This window comes from Chrysoperla carnea, chromosome 5 (assembly GCF_905475395.1).
Source record: "Chrysoperla carnea chromosome 5, inChrCarn1.1, whole genome shotgun sequence".
Lineage (NCBI taxonomy): Eukaryota > Metazoa > Arthropoda > Insecta > Neuroptera > Chrysopidae > Chrysoperla > Chrysoperla carnea.
The window spans coordinates 24,174,489-24,186,658 of record NC_058341.1 but is presented as its reverse complement, the minus strand read 5'-3'; the positions used below and the strand labels follow the sequence as shown (position 1 = coordinate 24,186,658).

The 12,170-nt window shown below is 29.2% G+C and overlaps 1 protein-coding gene across 2 annotated transcripts; it reads left to right on the top strand.

Annotated features, from left to right (window-relative positions):
• Positions 1-8,363: 8,363 nt before the first annotated feature.
• Positions 8,364-11,842, top strand: LOC123300165 (protein NDRG3). 2 transcript variants are annotated; one of them, XM_044882670.1, is made up of 2 exons: positions 8,364-8,512; positions 9,404-11,842. In XM_044882670.1, exons 1-2 carry the CDS (start codon positions 8,510-8,512, stop codon positions 10,403-10,405), a joined length of 1,005 nt encoding a protein of 334 aa, XP_044738605.1. In that variant the 5' UTR covers positions 8,364-8,509; the 3' UTR covers positions 10,406-11,842. The 2 variants fall into 2 exon arrangements, with proteins under 2 accessions (XP_044738605.1, XP_044738604.1); XM_044882669.1 differs by lacking the exon at positions 8,364-8,512 and adding an exon at positions 9,057-9,216.
• The last annotated feature ends 328 nt before the right edge of the window (positions 11,843-12,170 follow it).

Sequence of the window (12,170 nt, the reverse complement as noted above, 5' to 3'; positions counted from 1 at the left end):
AATAAACAAAATTAACCAAACCTAGCGAGAAGGGTATCAAAATAAAGGATATTAAAAGGGGAAAACAATTTGCTGGGACACTTAAAAATAATTTAAAAACACAAAATAAAAAAAACAGTCAGGTATCAACTCTAATATAATATAACCTACGAATATCACAAAAGTTAAATTTCTAAAACTGTATTTTGATATGGTCATGTCAGTGAGTTGACTTAGAAATCCATCGATGAACGGCGTTCACTTTTAAAACATTCAGTAAATATGTACTGGGATAGGGGGAAAAGGAGATAAACAAAAAACAACAAATATGTGTCTGTAGACAAAGGAAGAACTAATATTGTGGTGTAGTTAACTTTATTTTTATAACGATGCAGTTAAAAAAACGTGCCTATCCTTATAAATTACATTCTAATTGCAAGTTCGGGGAACTTATTATTATATGCCATAGAGAGCTCAGGGAAATGAGTGGAAATATTCTTGATTACAGCAAGTCTGATTTGTGCAAGTCCCTAACCCTAAAGAGACTAAAAATAATAAATGAACATCAATTGCAGAACACAAGAAAATATAAACTAATTCTTTCACTTTTCTCTCTACAAGGAGTTGGTTTTTGAAATTTTGAATTCATATGAAATACACTCGTTTCTGTTTCCATATCATTAAGTATGAAACTGTGATCTAGAAATTCTTTAAGTCTCTGCAGTTTAATTGGTGGCGATCGAGGGAATTTTTCACAAGATTATTATTGACTGTATTCTTTTTGTCCATCTCTTTTGAGGATTGATAAAGTAAGTTTGGGTAATAAACAAAAGGGATTGGTTTACCGTGGCTCAAGTATCGAAGTTATAGAAATCGAATTCGACTTTTTTTTCTGTCATATATTTCTGCATATGTTATAATACAAAGCATATTTAATATCATAAGAATTGAAAATGTGTTGTTCTTGATTTTCTTTTAGAATTTACCGAATATTACCCAGATTACTCAAAAATGTCATTAAATGCAATTCGTTTGTCTAATGAATAGATAATATTTTGATAATGTTTTGGGAATAAATGTGACACTGTTATAATTAAGAACGCTAAAAATATTAATAATTAACTATTGTTTGTAATTAAGAATAATATTGATAACAAAATAAAAACTTTGGTTTAGTCAGTCATTAACTGTTTTGAAAACACTTTCTAGTATTTACCAACAATTTCTTAAATATCTCGATTACTCCAGTTATAACACAAAAATGATTCAATAACTGGTTACGTCTTGATTTAAGAGAAAAACATAATATTTTTTAAATTCCATTTTAACTATAATTTTATCTTCAAAAATTTATCACAAAAGTTAATAGCCTGCTGCCCCTATTATATTTATTAACAAAGAATGTACTGAAATTTTTAATTTGTAGATAGATACAATAATTATTTTAATATTATAATTTCGTATATGATAAGTTTATCGAATATCGAGGTTCTAGTTATGATTTTTTGTACGTTATTCAGTCGGTGTGGTTCTGAAGTCGTGCGACTGCGACTCCTGTAGTCCCTGTAGTCCTAACTTCCCAGAGGAGGAAAAACATTTATATAAAGGTCTTATTAGCCTTCATAGGTTCTTCGAACATGGACTGCAGCTTATGCTGGAACGATCATTATCTCCATAGATAAATGATGTGTTTTATCCACTTTTCAGTGTTATTGTCATAACTGGTTCGCGAGATAATCGAGGGGAAAGAAGCCGAACGAACATATGCACATACGCGCGCACACATACACAGACATCACATTGAAAATGTTTGATTCGGATGTTGCTGCCTTGAAACCGCGGAAATATGTAAAACTGGAGATTTTCAAAATCGATCCCAATACATTAACTTCCCCTGGGAAGTTAAAAATCTCATTCTATACAATGTAATATCATTAACTTTTTTCGCTTACACTTAATACGCTGAAAATCAGAAAGTTTTGATCTATTCACAAAATTCCAAACAGTGTACTGTACAGGATGCTTTAAAGTTTTGAACATCAGAAAATAAGTATACATTGCATACAAGGATTTTGACTTAATTTTTTTATCACTTCAGAAGAAGAATTCTCCCTTGATGTACAGAAAAGTGAAGTTCGCTTTTGAAAATCTTTAGAAGTATATGAACATTTAAAACTCCTAATTAAACAAACATGAAGAAAAATACCAAGAAATGATGGCATTGCTCGGTATCGCCATAGAGAAGAGATTACATATAAAACTTTGTTTTGCAAGAAAAAGACGAGCACCTATTTTTGAAAGCTTATAACTTCGATTTTTCATCAATTTTAATAAACTTTCAAAATCAAGTATACTTTAAATTTTTTATGGGTAATTCGGCAAACTCCATTTCAGTCATCTAACGCATTCTATGGCGCAATGTCCTTCGGCGTTTTTCAATCATACCCACAACTTAAATTTTTCTCAATTGCCTACTAGTAGTTAAATTGTAATTTTATAAAAATAGACCATCGAAAAAACTTCTATATCAACGTTGATACTTTATCTGCAAGACAAAATCTAAGGTAAGATATATATTCGGGGTAGCGAGGCGTTGTCACGCCTCCAAGCTTCAAATTGATTAACATTCCTGTTTTTTGTTATTCTAACGTGAAAATTATCGGATAATTAGAAAAAAATGAAAATTGTTTTTGTGTCGAAAATGCTGAAAAATTTTCGTGATATTCAAACATGCATAGATATTGTATGCTCTCCAGACCAACTTTTAAAAAACATTATTTTGAAAAATAACATTAAAATGCACTAAAAAAGTTATGATTCAAATTTTTTAACCGCATATAGAATCAAATGGAAACTTTATAAGAAAAATATTATTCATAAAATGTTGGTATGAAAATTTGATTAAGTTTATGAATAGAAAATTCGAAAAGAATATTAAAAAATAAAAATTGAGGTTATGACTATGTTAAATAATAATAATTTTATTATCACAATAAAATATTCATACAATATTAAGAGAACACATTATATACGGATTAACGGATATATACGGAGTATGGAGGGTAGAGGCACCTCCATAATACGGAGTAACAAATGGTCCAAGAGTTGAACATAGTAATCCCTCTCCCATATAACTTAATTTTTTTTAATTCAATGCTTTAACGCCATCCACAATTGTTTCTTAATTCTAAAAGTGCACAAAATAACTCCGCCCAGTTAAATTCGATTTATTTTAGAGAAACGCAGGGTACCTATGTCACAATCGTGAAGATTGTGCGACAGTCTGTTATGGATACGTACAAGAAAGGTTTTTTGCACCCGAAAAGCGACTCTGAAGAAGTCACATTGAGAATTTGAAGAGAGACATTGAGAGATCAAGTTTAGAGATAAAAACATAGAATGTGGGTTTTGTGAATATTTTGTGGGAGCAATATGTACCACCAGCCTCTTTCGAGGGAAATATAAGTTTTTTTCTATCTTTAAATAATAGTTTTACTAAAAAATGGTTAATGACTAAAGTTCCAGTTTCTTAATATTAGAAGAAAAATTTTAGAAGCCTGTAGAGGTTATTTTGAAGTCACGAATAGGTTTAATTTATTTTCAAAATTCATTGGGTACGCAGACATGGAGACTTGATGGTTACTGCAGTATAAAAGACCCCTGTATGTGTCCTTAAAATTGAAATTCGTATTATCAGGGAGGGTTTACTACGGTGTACTTACTTTCTTACTAAAACACACACAGGGAGAGTGACTGTTAAAAATTTTTGATTATCTGAACACAATAATTTAATGGCGTATAAATAATAAAAAGCAGTTTTTAGGTGTGAAAACATATTAAAAAGATATTAAAAGATCTTGTCTTACTATACGAATATTACTGTAAAAGCGAACAGAGTACTTATTAAAAACAAATAACTTTTGTAAATTAGAAAAGAAACTTTTCCTTCTTGCTTTGCTTGTATAGTACGAGTGTACTACGGGTCGTACTACATAGTAAATGTTGTTGAAATAGCTTGTTAATTAATTAACGAGAGAAATTGTCTTCAATATGCTAACTAAACTGAATAAAATTGTTGAGCTTATACTACTTGTGATTGTTTGTACAATCAAATTAAAAATAGATAAACCAATTTTTCGCGATATTGTTAAAATATAATGTACACTATATACTGTTTTTCACCAAATTTTAAAGTTTCGAACGGGTAAACAGTGATGTTTACGAAAAAATGTTTCAAACAAAAGTTTTTTATTTTTTTATAAGGAACAATTTTTTACAATTAAACTGTTGTGCTATCTTTAACGGTTTACAAGATGAGTCTACGCACCCTAAACTCAATTGACCTATATTGCTCGTTTGCAAACACCATATCACTTTTTACGGCTTGAGCACGCTATAAAAATTTCAGCTTGATATCTCGTGATGTTTCCAAATTTTTTTTAATTAAATTATTTTGATCTAATGAAGAAAAAGTGCTTTGTAAGATAGATATTTTCCATGACAGATGATCTTGACTGACACCCAGTTAAAGTATATATTTTTTGATTCGCAGTGTACTGAACAAATTTGAAACAAAACGGGCAACATTTCAAAGTTTAAAATGAAATATCATTCAAAAATGTATTTCAATTATAAATTCTTGACAATTAACTAAGAACTTGAGTGCATATTGTTATGTTTTTTTTTCCTATTTTGTTCTGTTTATAATGAATAAATTGCACTTTATGGAAAAATTTATTCTAATTTAATTAAAATAATAATAAAATTTTTGTTATTGCAACATTTCCATTATATTATTTATTATCATTAAAACGCAAATTATAAAACCGAATGATTTGAAAATAACGAATGGTTCTGGGAAGTGTGATTTTGAAGATACGGAAATTTTTAAAGATTAATTTTTAATCATAAAAATAAGTTCAACACATATAATATTAAATTAAAAATTGAAAGAAACCCCCGACACAAAATTCGGTCTGTTTGATTCATATGTGGCATTGTAGCTCCTAAACAGCAAAATCGATTTTGATTTTTTTTGAAAAAGTAATATGATACAAGGTGTTTTAAGAAAATCTGCTCATCCGTTAGAAAATCATCACCTCTTTTTTATTTGTTTTCAAGTATGGAACCCTAATTTCATTCCTGAATTCACCCGAAATGATAAAATTTAGTCATTATCCCTATCTTCTTTTCAAGTAACTGACAAAAAAAAGTCCCAAGTTTTTAGATTCAATTAATTTATTAACTTCATTTAGTTAAAAATTCAATTTATGTAATTTTTTAAGACCTTTTGTTTTGCAGCGTTTTCAAATCGCACATTTCTCTACCCAATCCTATATTGTGTTTTTTTTTAATTAAAACTTTTACTAGAGAATTGTTCATTTAATAAAAACAGTTTTTACCAAAACCTATAGAATTTTTAATGCTTTCGGCGAAATTAACGTACACTGTGACCCTCTAAACATTTTCAACGAAAATATCGATCCAAAAGTATAAAGAAGTAAATACAATAAATATTTTATTACTTTTGCATGCATTTCATGTGTTTTATATTATTTAAACGACTCATATAAACTGAATAATCTTGTAATAGGCCGGTATTTAACCCGAAAAATGAGCCGGTTGTTTTATGTCAATACAAAACTGAAAGATGTGAGAAGTCTATAGGAGAAAATAAATAGTTTTGTCGAAAAATGTAGGTCAAAAGTTTAGAACAGAAGTAGCGTGTTTATTTAGAAAAGTTTAGAACAGAAGATATTTCAGCAATCCAGCAAAAATGAGCCGGTTGTTTTATGTCAATACAAAACTGAAAGATGTGAGAAGTCTATAGGTGAAAATAAATAGTTTTGTCGAAAAATTTAGGGCAAAAGTTTAGAACAGAAGTAGCGTGTTTATTTAGAAAAGTTTAGAACAGAAGATATTTCAGCAATTCGCCCAGGAGCTACGGTTCTCTATGATCCTATTTGACACGCAAAAACAACTAATACCTACTTCAATGATCAAGGAGTCCCATAATGATTCCATTAAGAAAAAATGTAATATATAACCAAACACCCAAAATAGGGACCATTTTAACGTATATAAAGGGGATCATTTTGCCCGTAAAATCATCAACATATTTAAATATCGCCATAAAATCTGGCCTTAAAATTCACTATACGCCTACAAGTCAACAGAAGCCAAGAGTAAAACAACCAGCCGGCGAAAACTAACACAAAAAAAGAAGAAATTTTCCGTTGAAATTTGTTTTACCATAGATCATAAGCAGTAAAATTAATATTTTTGATACGAAACACAACATAGCTAATATTACACCATAAATCTTTGTTGAACGGTTATTTCGATTACGTGGAAGCCATCTATCGATAAATATACTAGATGGCTTAATGGTTCACTTAAAAGAACAACGAATCATTTTACTCTGAGCGATTATTATGCAGCACTTTCCCCTAATTACACAACAATATTTTTCTTGCATAAAAAGTTTTTTTAGCTCGCATGGGTAGGTACAGCTAGAATACAATTTATATTAGAAGATCAGTTTTATTTAAAAACTAAATCAATTATATTTGGATTAAATGGCATACGTAAGCAAAGTGAAGACAAAGGAAGGATTCCATAATATTATTTAACTAATGAATCATTTACCAAAACTAACAATCAATATTTGTTTAATTGCATTGAAATATCACTTAGAACGTTTATAAATTACTATTACAAATACCCAATTATATAAAGTGGATTAATTAGGTCAAAAACTAATTAGGGAAGACAAATGGATGATATATACTAAAAGCCGTTTAAAGCATAAATTGTGTTGATGTCTCTAATTCATAGTACACTTTTTTTTAATGAAAATAAATTTGGAAAAGTTTTTTAAACACTATTCCTTGTTGTTTGTATTTGTTGAATAGTCCAGGCAATCTACGGGAATAATACGATTAACGGGGTACTTTGTACCCGCGAAACACGATGATGCTTGGTTAGATATTAAGTTCAAAATTTCGATTATATCTCTCCAGATTGTTATTGCTTGAATTTGTAGATTGTAGATTTCAGTGAAAATAATGAACTAAAATAGGAACCTCCATTGATTAGTTAAAATCGATCCGGTTCTACGCAAACTACGAGAATAATACGATTACTGGGCTACTTTGTACTCATGAAACATGATGATGCTTGGTTATATATCAAGTTTAAAATTCCAATCAAAGCTCTCCAGATTGTTATTGCTTGAAATTTGTAGATTGTAGATTTCAGTGAAAATAGTGGACTGGAATGGAAACCTCCATTGATTAGTTAAATTCGATCCGATTCTACGGAATCTACGAGAATAATACGATTAATGGGTTACTTTGTACTCGTGAAACACGATGACACTTGGTTAGATATCAAGTTTAAAATTCCAATTAAAGCTCTCCAGATTGTTTTTGCTTGAAATTTGTAGATTGTAGATTCCAGTGAAAATAGTGGACTAGAATGGGAACCTCCATTGATTAGTTAAAATCGATCCGGTTCTACGGAATCTACGAGAATAATACGATTAATGGGTTACTTTGTACTCGTGAAACATGATGATGCTTGGTTAGATATCAAGTTTAAAATTCCAATCATAGCTCTCCAGGCTGTTATTGCTTGAAATTTGTAGATTGTAGGTTTCAGTGGAAAAAGTGAAATAGAATGGGAACCTCCATTGATAAGTTAAAATCGATCCGGTTTATATCGGTTTATGTATGGCAGACCGGCTATTTTCGAGATAAATTTTTCTTGAAATTTGTAGATTGTAGATTTCAAATGGATTTTAGACCACTTATATTTGGGTGATTACGAACCACATTTTCTTCTTAAGATGAAGTTGGTTCTGTCACTTTGAATTTTAAATATCTTTTATAAAAATTTTTTAGTTCCACAATTTTTTTGACGTTATCAGTTATAATTCTAAAAATAACTAAACATTTTGTTTATTTAAAAAATTGTTTGTTTATACTCGTAAACTAATTTTCTAATCATACAATATAAATATTGTAAATCTAATATATGCCACAAAGCTTCCTGTTCCACAATAAAATACACGTTCTACAATGAATGTTCGTTCCTATTCCTGTATACTATGGTTATAAACTTAATGTGACGTACTCAACAAATCGATAGAGCCGGGTTTTAAAATATCAATACGCCTTATAAAACATATTCCCATGTAAATAGCAATAATCGTTTCTCTTTTACACCTTTTATTTATCACATATCCTTACTTCTTTCTAGTGATATGCGCACACAGTATTAGAACAGCTAGTCGTTCATAGTGATATATTTATTTCTGTTTATTCTCAACAAATTGGTATAGTGTGATTTCACTTTCTAATTGTCGTTTATAAGAATTGTTACTAACTTCACATCGAGGTCAGAACCAGCCTGTTATACTGATATTTTTTAAAGTGTTCAGTCAGTGTTATAAACGAATATTTTCCATTAAAATTTTGTGAAATTTTCACATAAATTTCATTCAATAACCACAACTATAAACGCATTCATGGTAAGTTTTTATTTTCATAATAAAAGAGAATGTATTTAATTAATAAAAGACGAAATATAGACATTGATTAGTTTAACCTAATAGTTTTTTTAGACAGTACAATCGATTTTGGTGTTATGCAATGTTATCTACACACAATTTGATATCATTATTGCAATTTATTAAGATTATAGTAAATTGATTAGAATATTGTAAATATTTTTTATTTATTTAAATAATTTGAGTCAGATTAATTATTGAAATGAATCATATTTATGAGAGTTGCAAACAAAAAACTATTCATTAAATAATTGTATTTCGTGTTGACTTGAAGTTATTGATTTTGTCGTTTTTATTTAAATAGGTTGAGAGAATAAAAATATATACTACGTACTCTTGTAGTGGTCATATTTATAATGTACCTTTATAACGAGTTTGTTTTAAAAGATAAATATCTAATGTAACGACTTAGGTATTAATATTATAAGTCTCCCTTCTATTTCTTATTCGTCCGCTGAACTTTTGTATTTTTACTCCTTCCACTTACTTTATTTTCATTTGAAGTGCAACTGTGGTTATAGAAACAATGTTGATTTTATTTGTTATGCATTATTAAATAACAAAATAATTAGTGCTTAGTATGCTTCTTTCTTATTGATTTCGGTTTTATACAATACCTAAGTTTTTTTGTGTTTTTAAATATGTTAAATTTATTTAAAAGGAAGGTAATTGTTTTAAATTGAATAATAGAATAAGTTAGTTTATTATAGGAAAATATTGAACCAATTATAGGAGTTATTTTATAATTAGTACACCGGAATTGGCATATTTACAATAAACTGACCTTGGACTTAATTCTTTTAACGTTGTAATGTAAATATTAATGTATTTTGTTTTATTCTTTTTGCGTAGGTTATCCCAGCAGCAGAAGTTATTCGTACAGCAATGACATCTGAAAGTATGGATGATATTAAACTGGAAAACATACAATTATTATTACCATTAGCACGATCATTATCTACAAACGGTGGGCATGAAGAGCGTGTTGAAACTGATAGAGGTAGCCTACTTGTTGCCGTACAAGGTAATCGATCGAAACCAGCGATTTTAACATATCATGACCTTGGACTGAATTATATATCAAGTTTTCAAGCTTTTTTTAACTACATTGAAATGCGTGGTTTACTTGAAAATTTTTGTGTTTATCATGTTAATGCACCGGGACAAGAAGAAGATTCCGCGACATTCCCTGAAGATTATATTTATCCAACAATGGATGAGTTAGCACAACAATTAAATTTTGTTCTATCTCATTTTGGATTGAAATCAGTTATTGGATTTGGGGTTGGTCTTGGTGCGAATATTTTAGCTAGATTTGCTCTTGCAGAACCATCAAAAGTTGCTGCATTATGTTTAATAAATTGTGTTAGTACTCAAGCTGGTTGGATTGAATGGGGTTACCAAAAATTAAATGCTAGACATTTGAGATCTAAAGGCATGACTCAGGGTGTTCTAGATTATTTAATGTGGCACCATTTTGGTCGTGACACTGAAGAACGTAACCACGACTTAGTTCAAGTATACAAAAACTATTTTGAGCGTCATGTTAATCCAACGAATTTGGCATTATTAATTGATAGTTACATTAAACGCACTGATTTAAATATTGCACGCGATTGTGATAATGGTCGTACCTTACACATGGCTACGCTGAATATAACCGGTGCACTCAGTCCACACGTAGATGAAACTGTAACGCTGAATGGACGCTTAGATCCAACGAAATGTTCATGGATGAAAATATCTGAATGTGGTATGGTGTTAGAAGAACAACCGGGTAAAGTTAGTGAAGCATTTCGATTATTTTTACAAGGCGAAGGCTATTCTGTTAAACGTACACCAGATTCTGAATAAATGTCTGTAAATTAAGTAAAAGCCTACGTCATATGATCAATGTGATTTGACGCGCTCTGTTGTTCTGCACTGCTCGATGGGATTTTAAACAATAATTGTACTATTTGACGCAGTAATGTCGTAGTGGCAAACATAATTATTAATTTTTGTAATATTTTTTAATTGTTAAATAATTTGTTAATGGTGCAAATATGGAGTCCGATTAGTAGTGTTTGTTAAACCTAAACGAAAATCCTCTCAATTTTCATCTTGACCACAACATCTTTTGAAGATTGATAAGATCATAAAAATTGGACATTTTAAGGACTTTTAAAAACAATTGTTTTTTATGTTTTTTTGACACAGAAGTTAAATATTTGTGATATTCAAAAATTTTAAAAAATTATTTTAACCTGATAGCTGTTTTCTCCTGATATAAATAAACGGTGCTAATAAACGATATTTACTTTCTAACAAGCACTTGCAAAGCTTCTAAACAAATCAATAGAAAACAATAAACCAACAGCTATCTAAAGAAAACAAAATGAAAGTAATTCTATATTTTTGTAGTGTTAAATCGTGAAAAAAATATTTTAAAAAATAAAGCAACGATAATTTTACGCCTATTGTGATAACAAATTTCCTCACCGAAAAAAAGATATTTTTAAAAATGTTACAATATATACATATCTCTGTTATCTCTGTCATTTTAACAAATTTTTATTTGAAAAAAAAAAATCATTTCTAACGAACTTCATATTTCATTACGTGCAAAACAATGTATGAACTTAAAACTAAGTTCATTGTATAAAACAGCGTTTCTCTATCATTGGATAACGTTCATCATCGAAAGAAAAAATAACGGAAAATGATTTGAAAAAGATAAAAATTTCGGAAATGTTGCGTTGTGCGTTAAAAAGGTTGAGGAACGCTGATATTAAAATATGAATAATATATTCATTTGTTCACTTTTTTCACACTGCTATATTATTGTGGGGTACATTTCTGTTTTCTCTAATAAAACATTGTGTTCATTTTGTCGAAACAAATTTCATCCTCCACTGGAACCCCCCTTCACCACACATTTTTGTATATATCAAGAACATGGCGTATAGCAATGAGTAAAATTTTATTGCTATTCCACTAAAAAAAAAATGAGAAAGCAGACAACCAATATTTGTAAATTAATTTTTATATTTCACACAAAACGAATTTTATATAAAAATATTTATTGAACCAAACGATGATGGCTTAGTTCTCACAAATTTTTTTGTAATTTATTTTTCCAATTCTTTACTAAACTCAATCGACAAAGGTTTATTTTGAAAAAAAAAAAATGTTATCGCGTGTTCATTATCAAAGCTGTATAAAAAATATTTGGAATTTTATTTTTCATATTTGATTTTTTAACAACTACAGTGCGATATAACATCAAATCGTATAAAGATATGTTTCCAAAAAGTAGGATGACATTATATTCACCCTCTCTATTCCGCTGAACACGTTGTTTGTTTGAAGGTAGGCCTTTGTTACTTGAGTTTAGTTGTTAATTTATTTTTAATTATTGTGATATAGTATTATTTTAAGTATTAAAAAGGGGTTTTCCCCAAAACGATTTTAGTTTTTATTAGTGAAGTTGTTTTTTTTAATGGCAAATGCTTTAAAACAAATCTCCATAGAAGATGATGAATGCTATTATTATCAAAAAAACAGTTGCTTTAAAACAGCTTAGAAGTAAAAGCTTTCGAATATATTTAATTAGTAAAAAAAAAGTCACTACTACTAT

Bases quoted from the DNA above. Each gene is read 5' to 3' on its own strand.
- LOC123300165 (XM_044882669.1), top strand. From the start codon at position 9,193: ATGTTAAATTTATTTAAAAGGAAG. The intron at 9,217-9,403 runs GTAATTGTTTTA...CTTTTTGCGTAG, and splicing joins TAAATTTATTTAAAAGGAAG to GTTATCCCAGCAGCAGAAGT.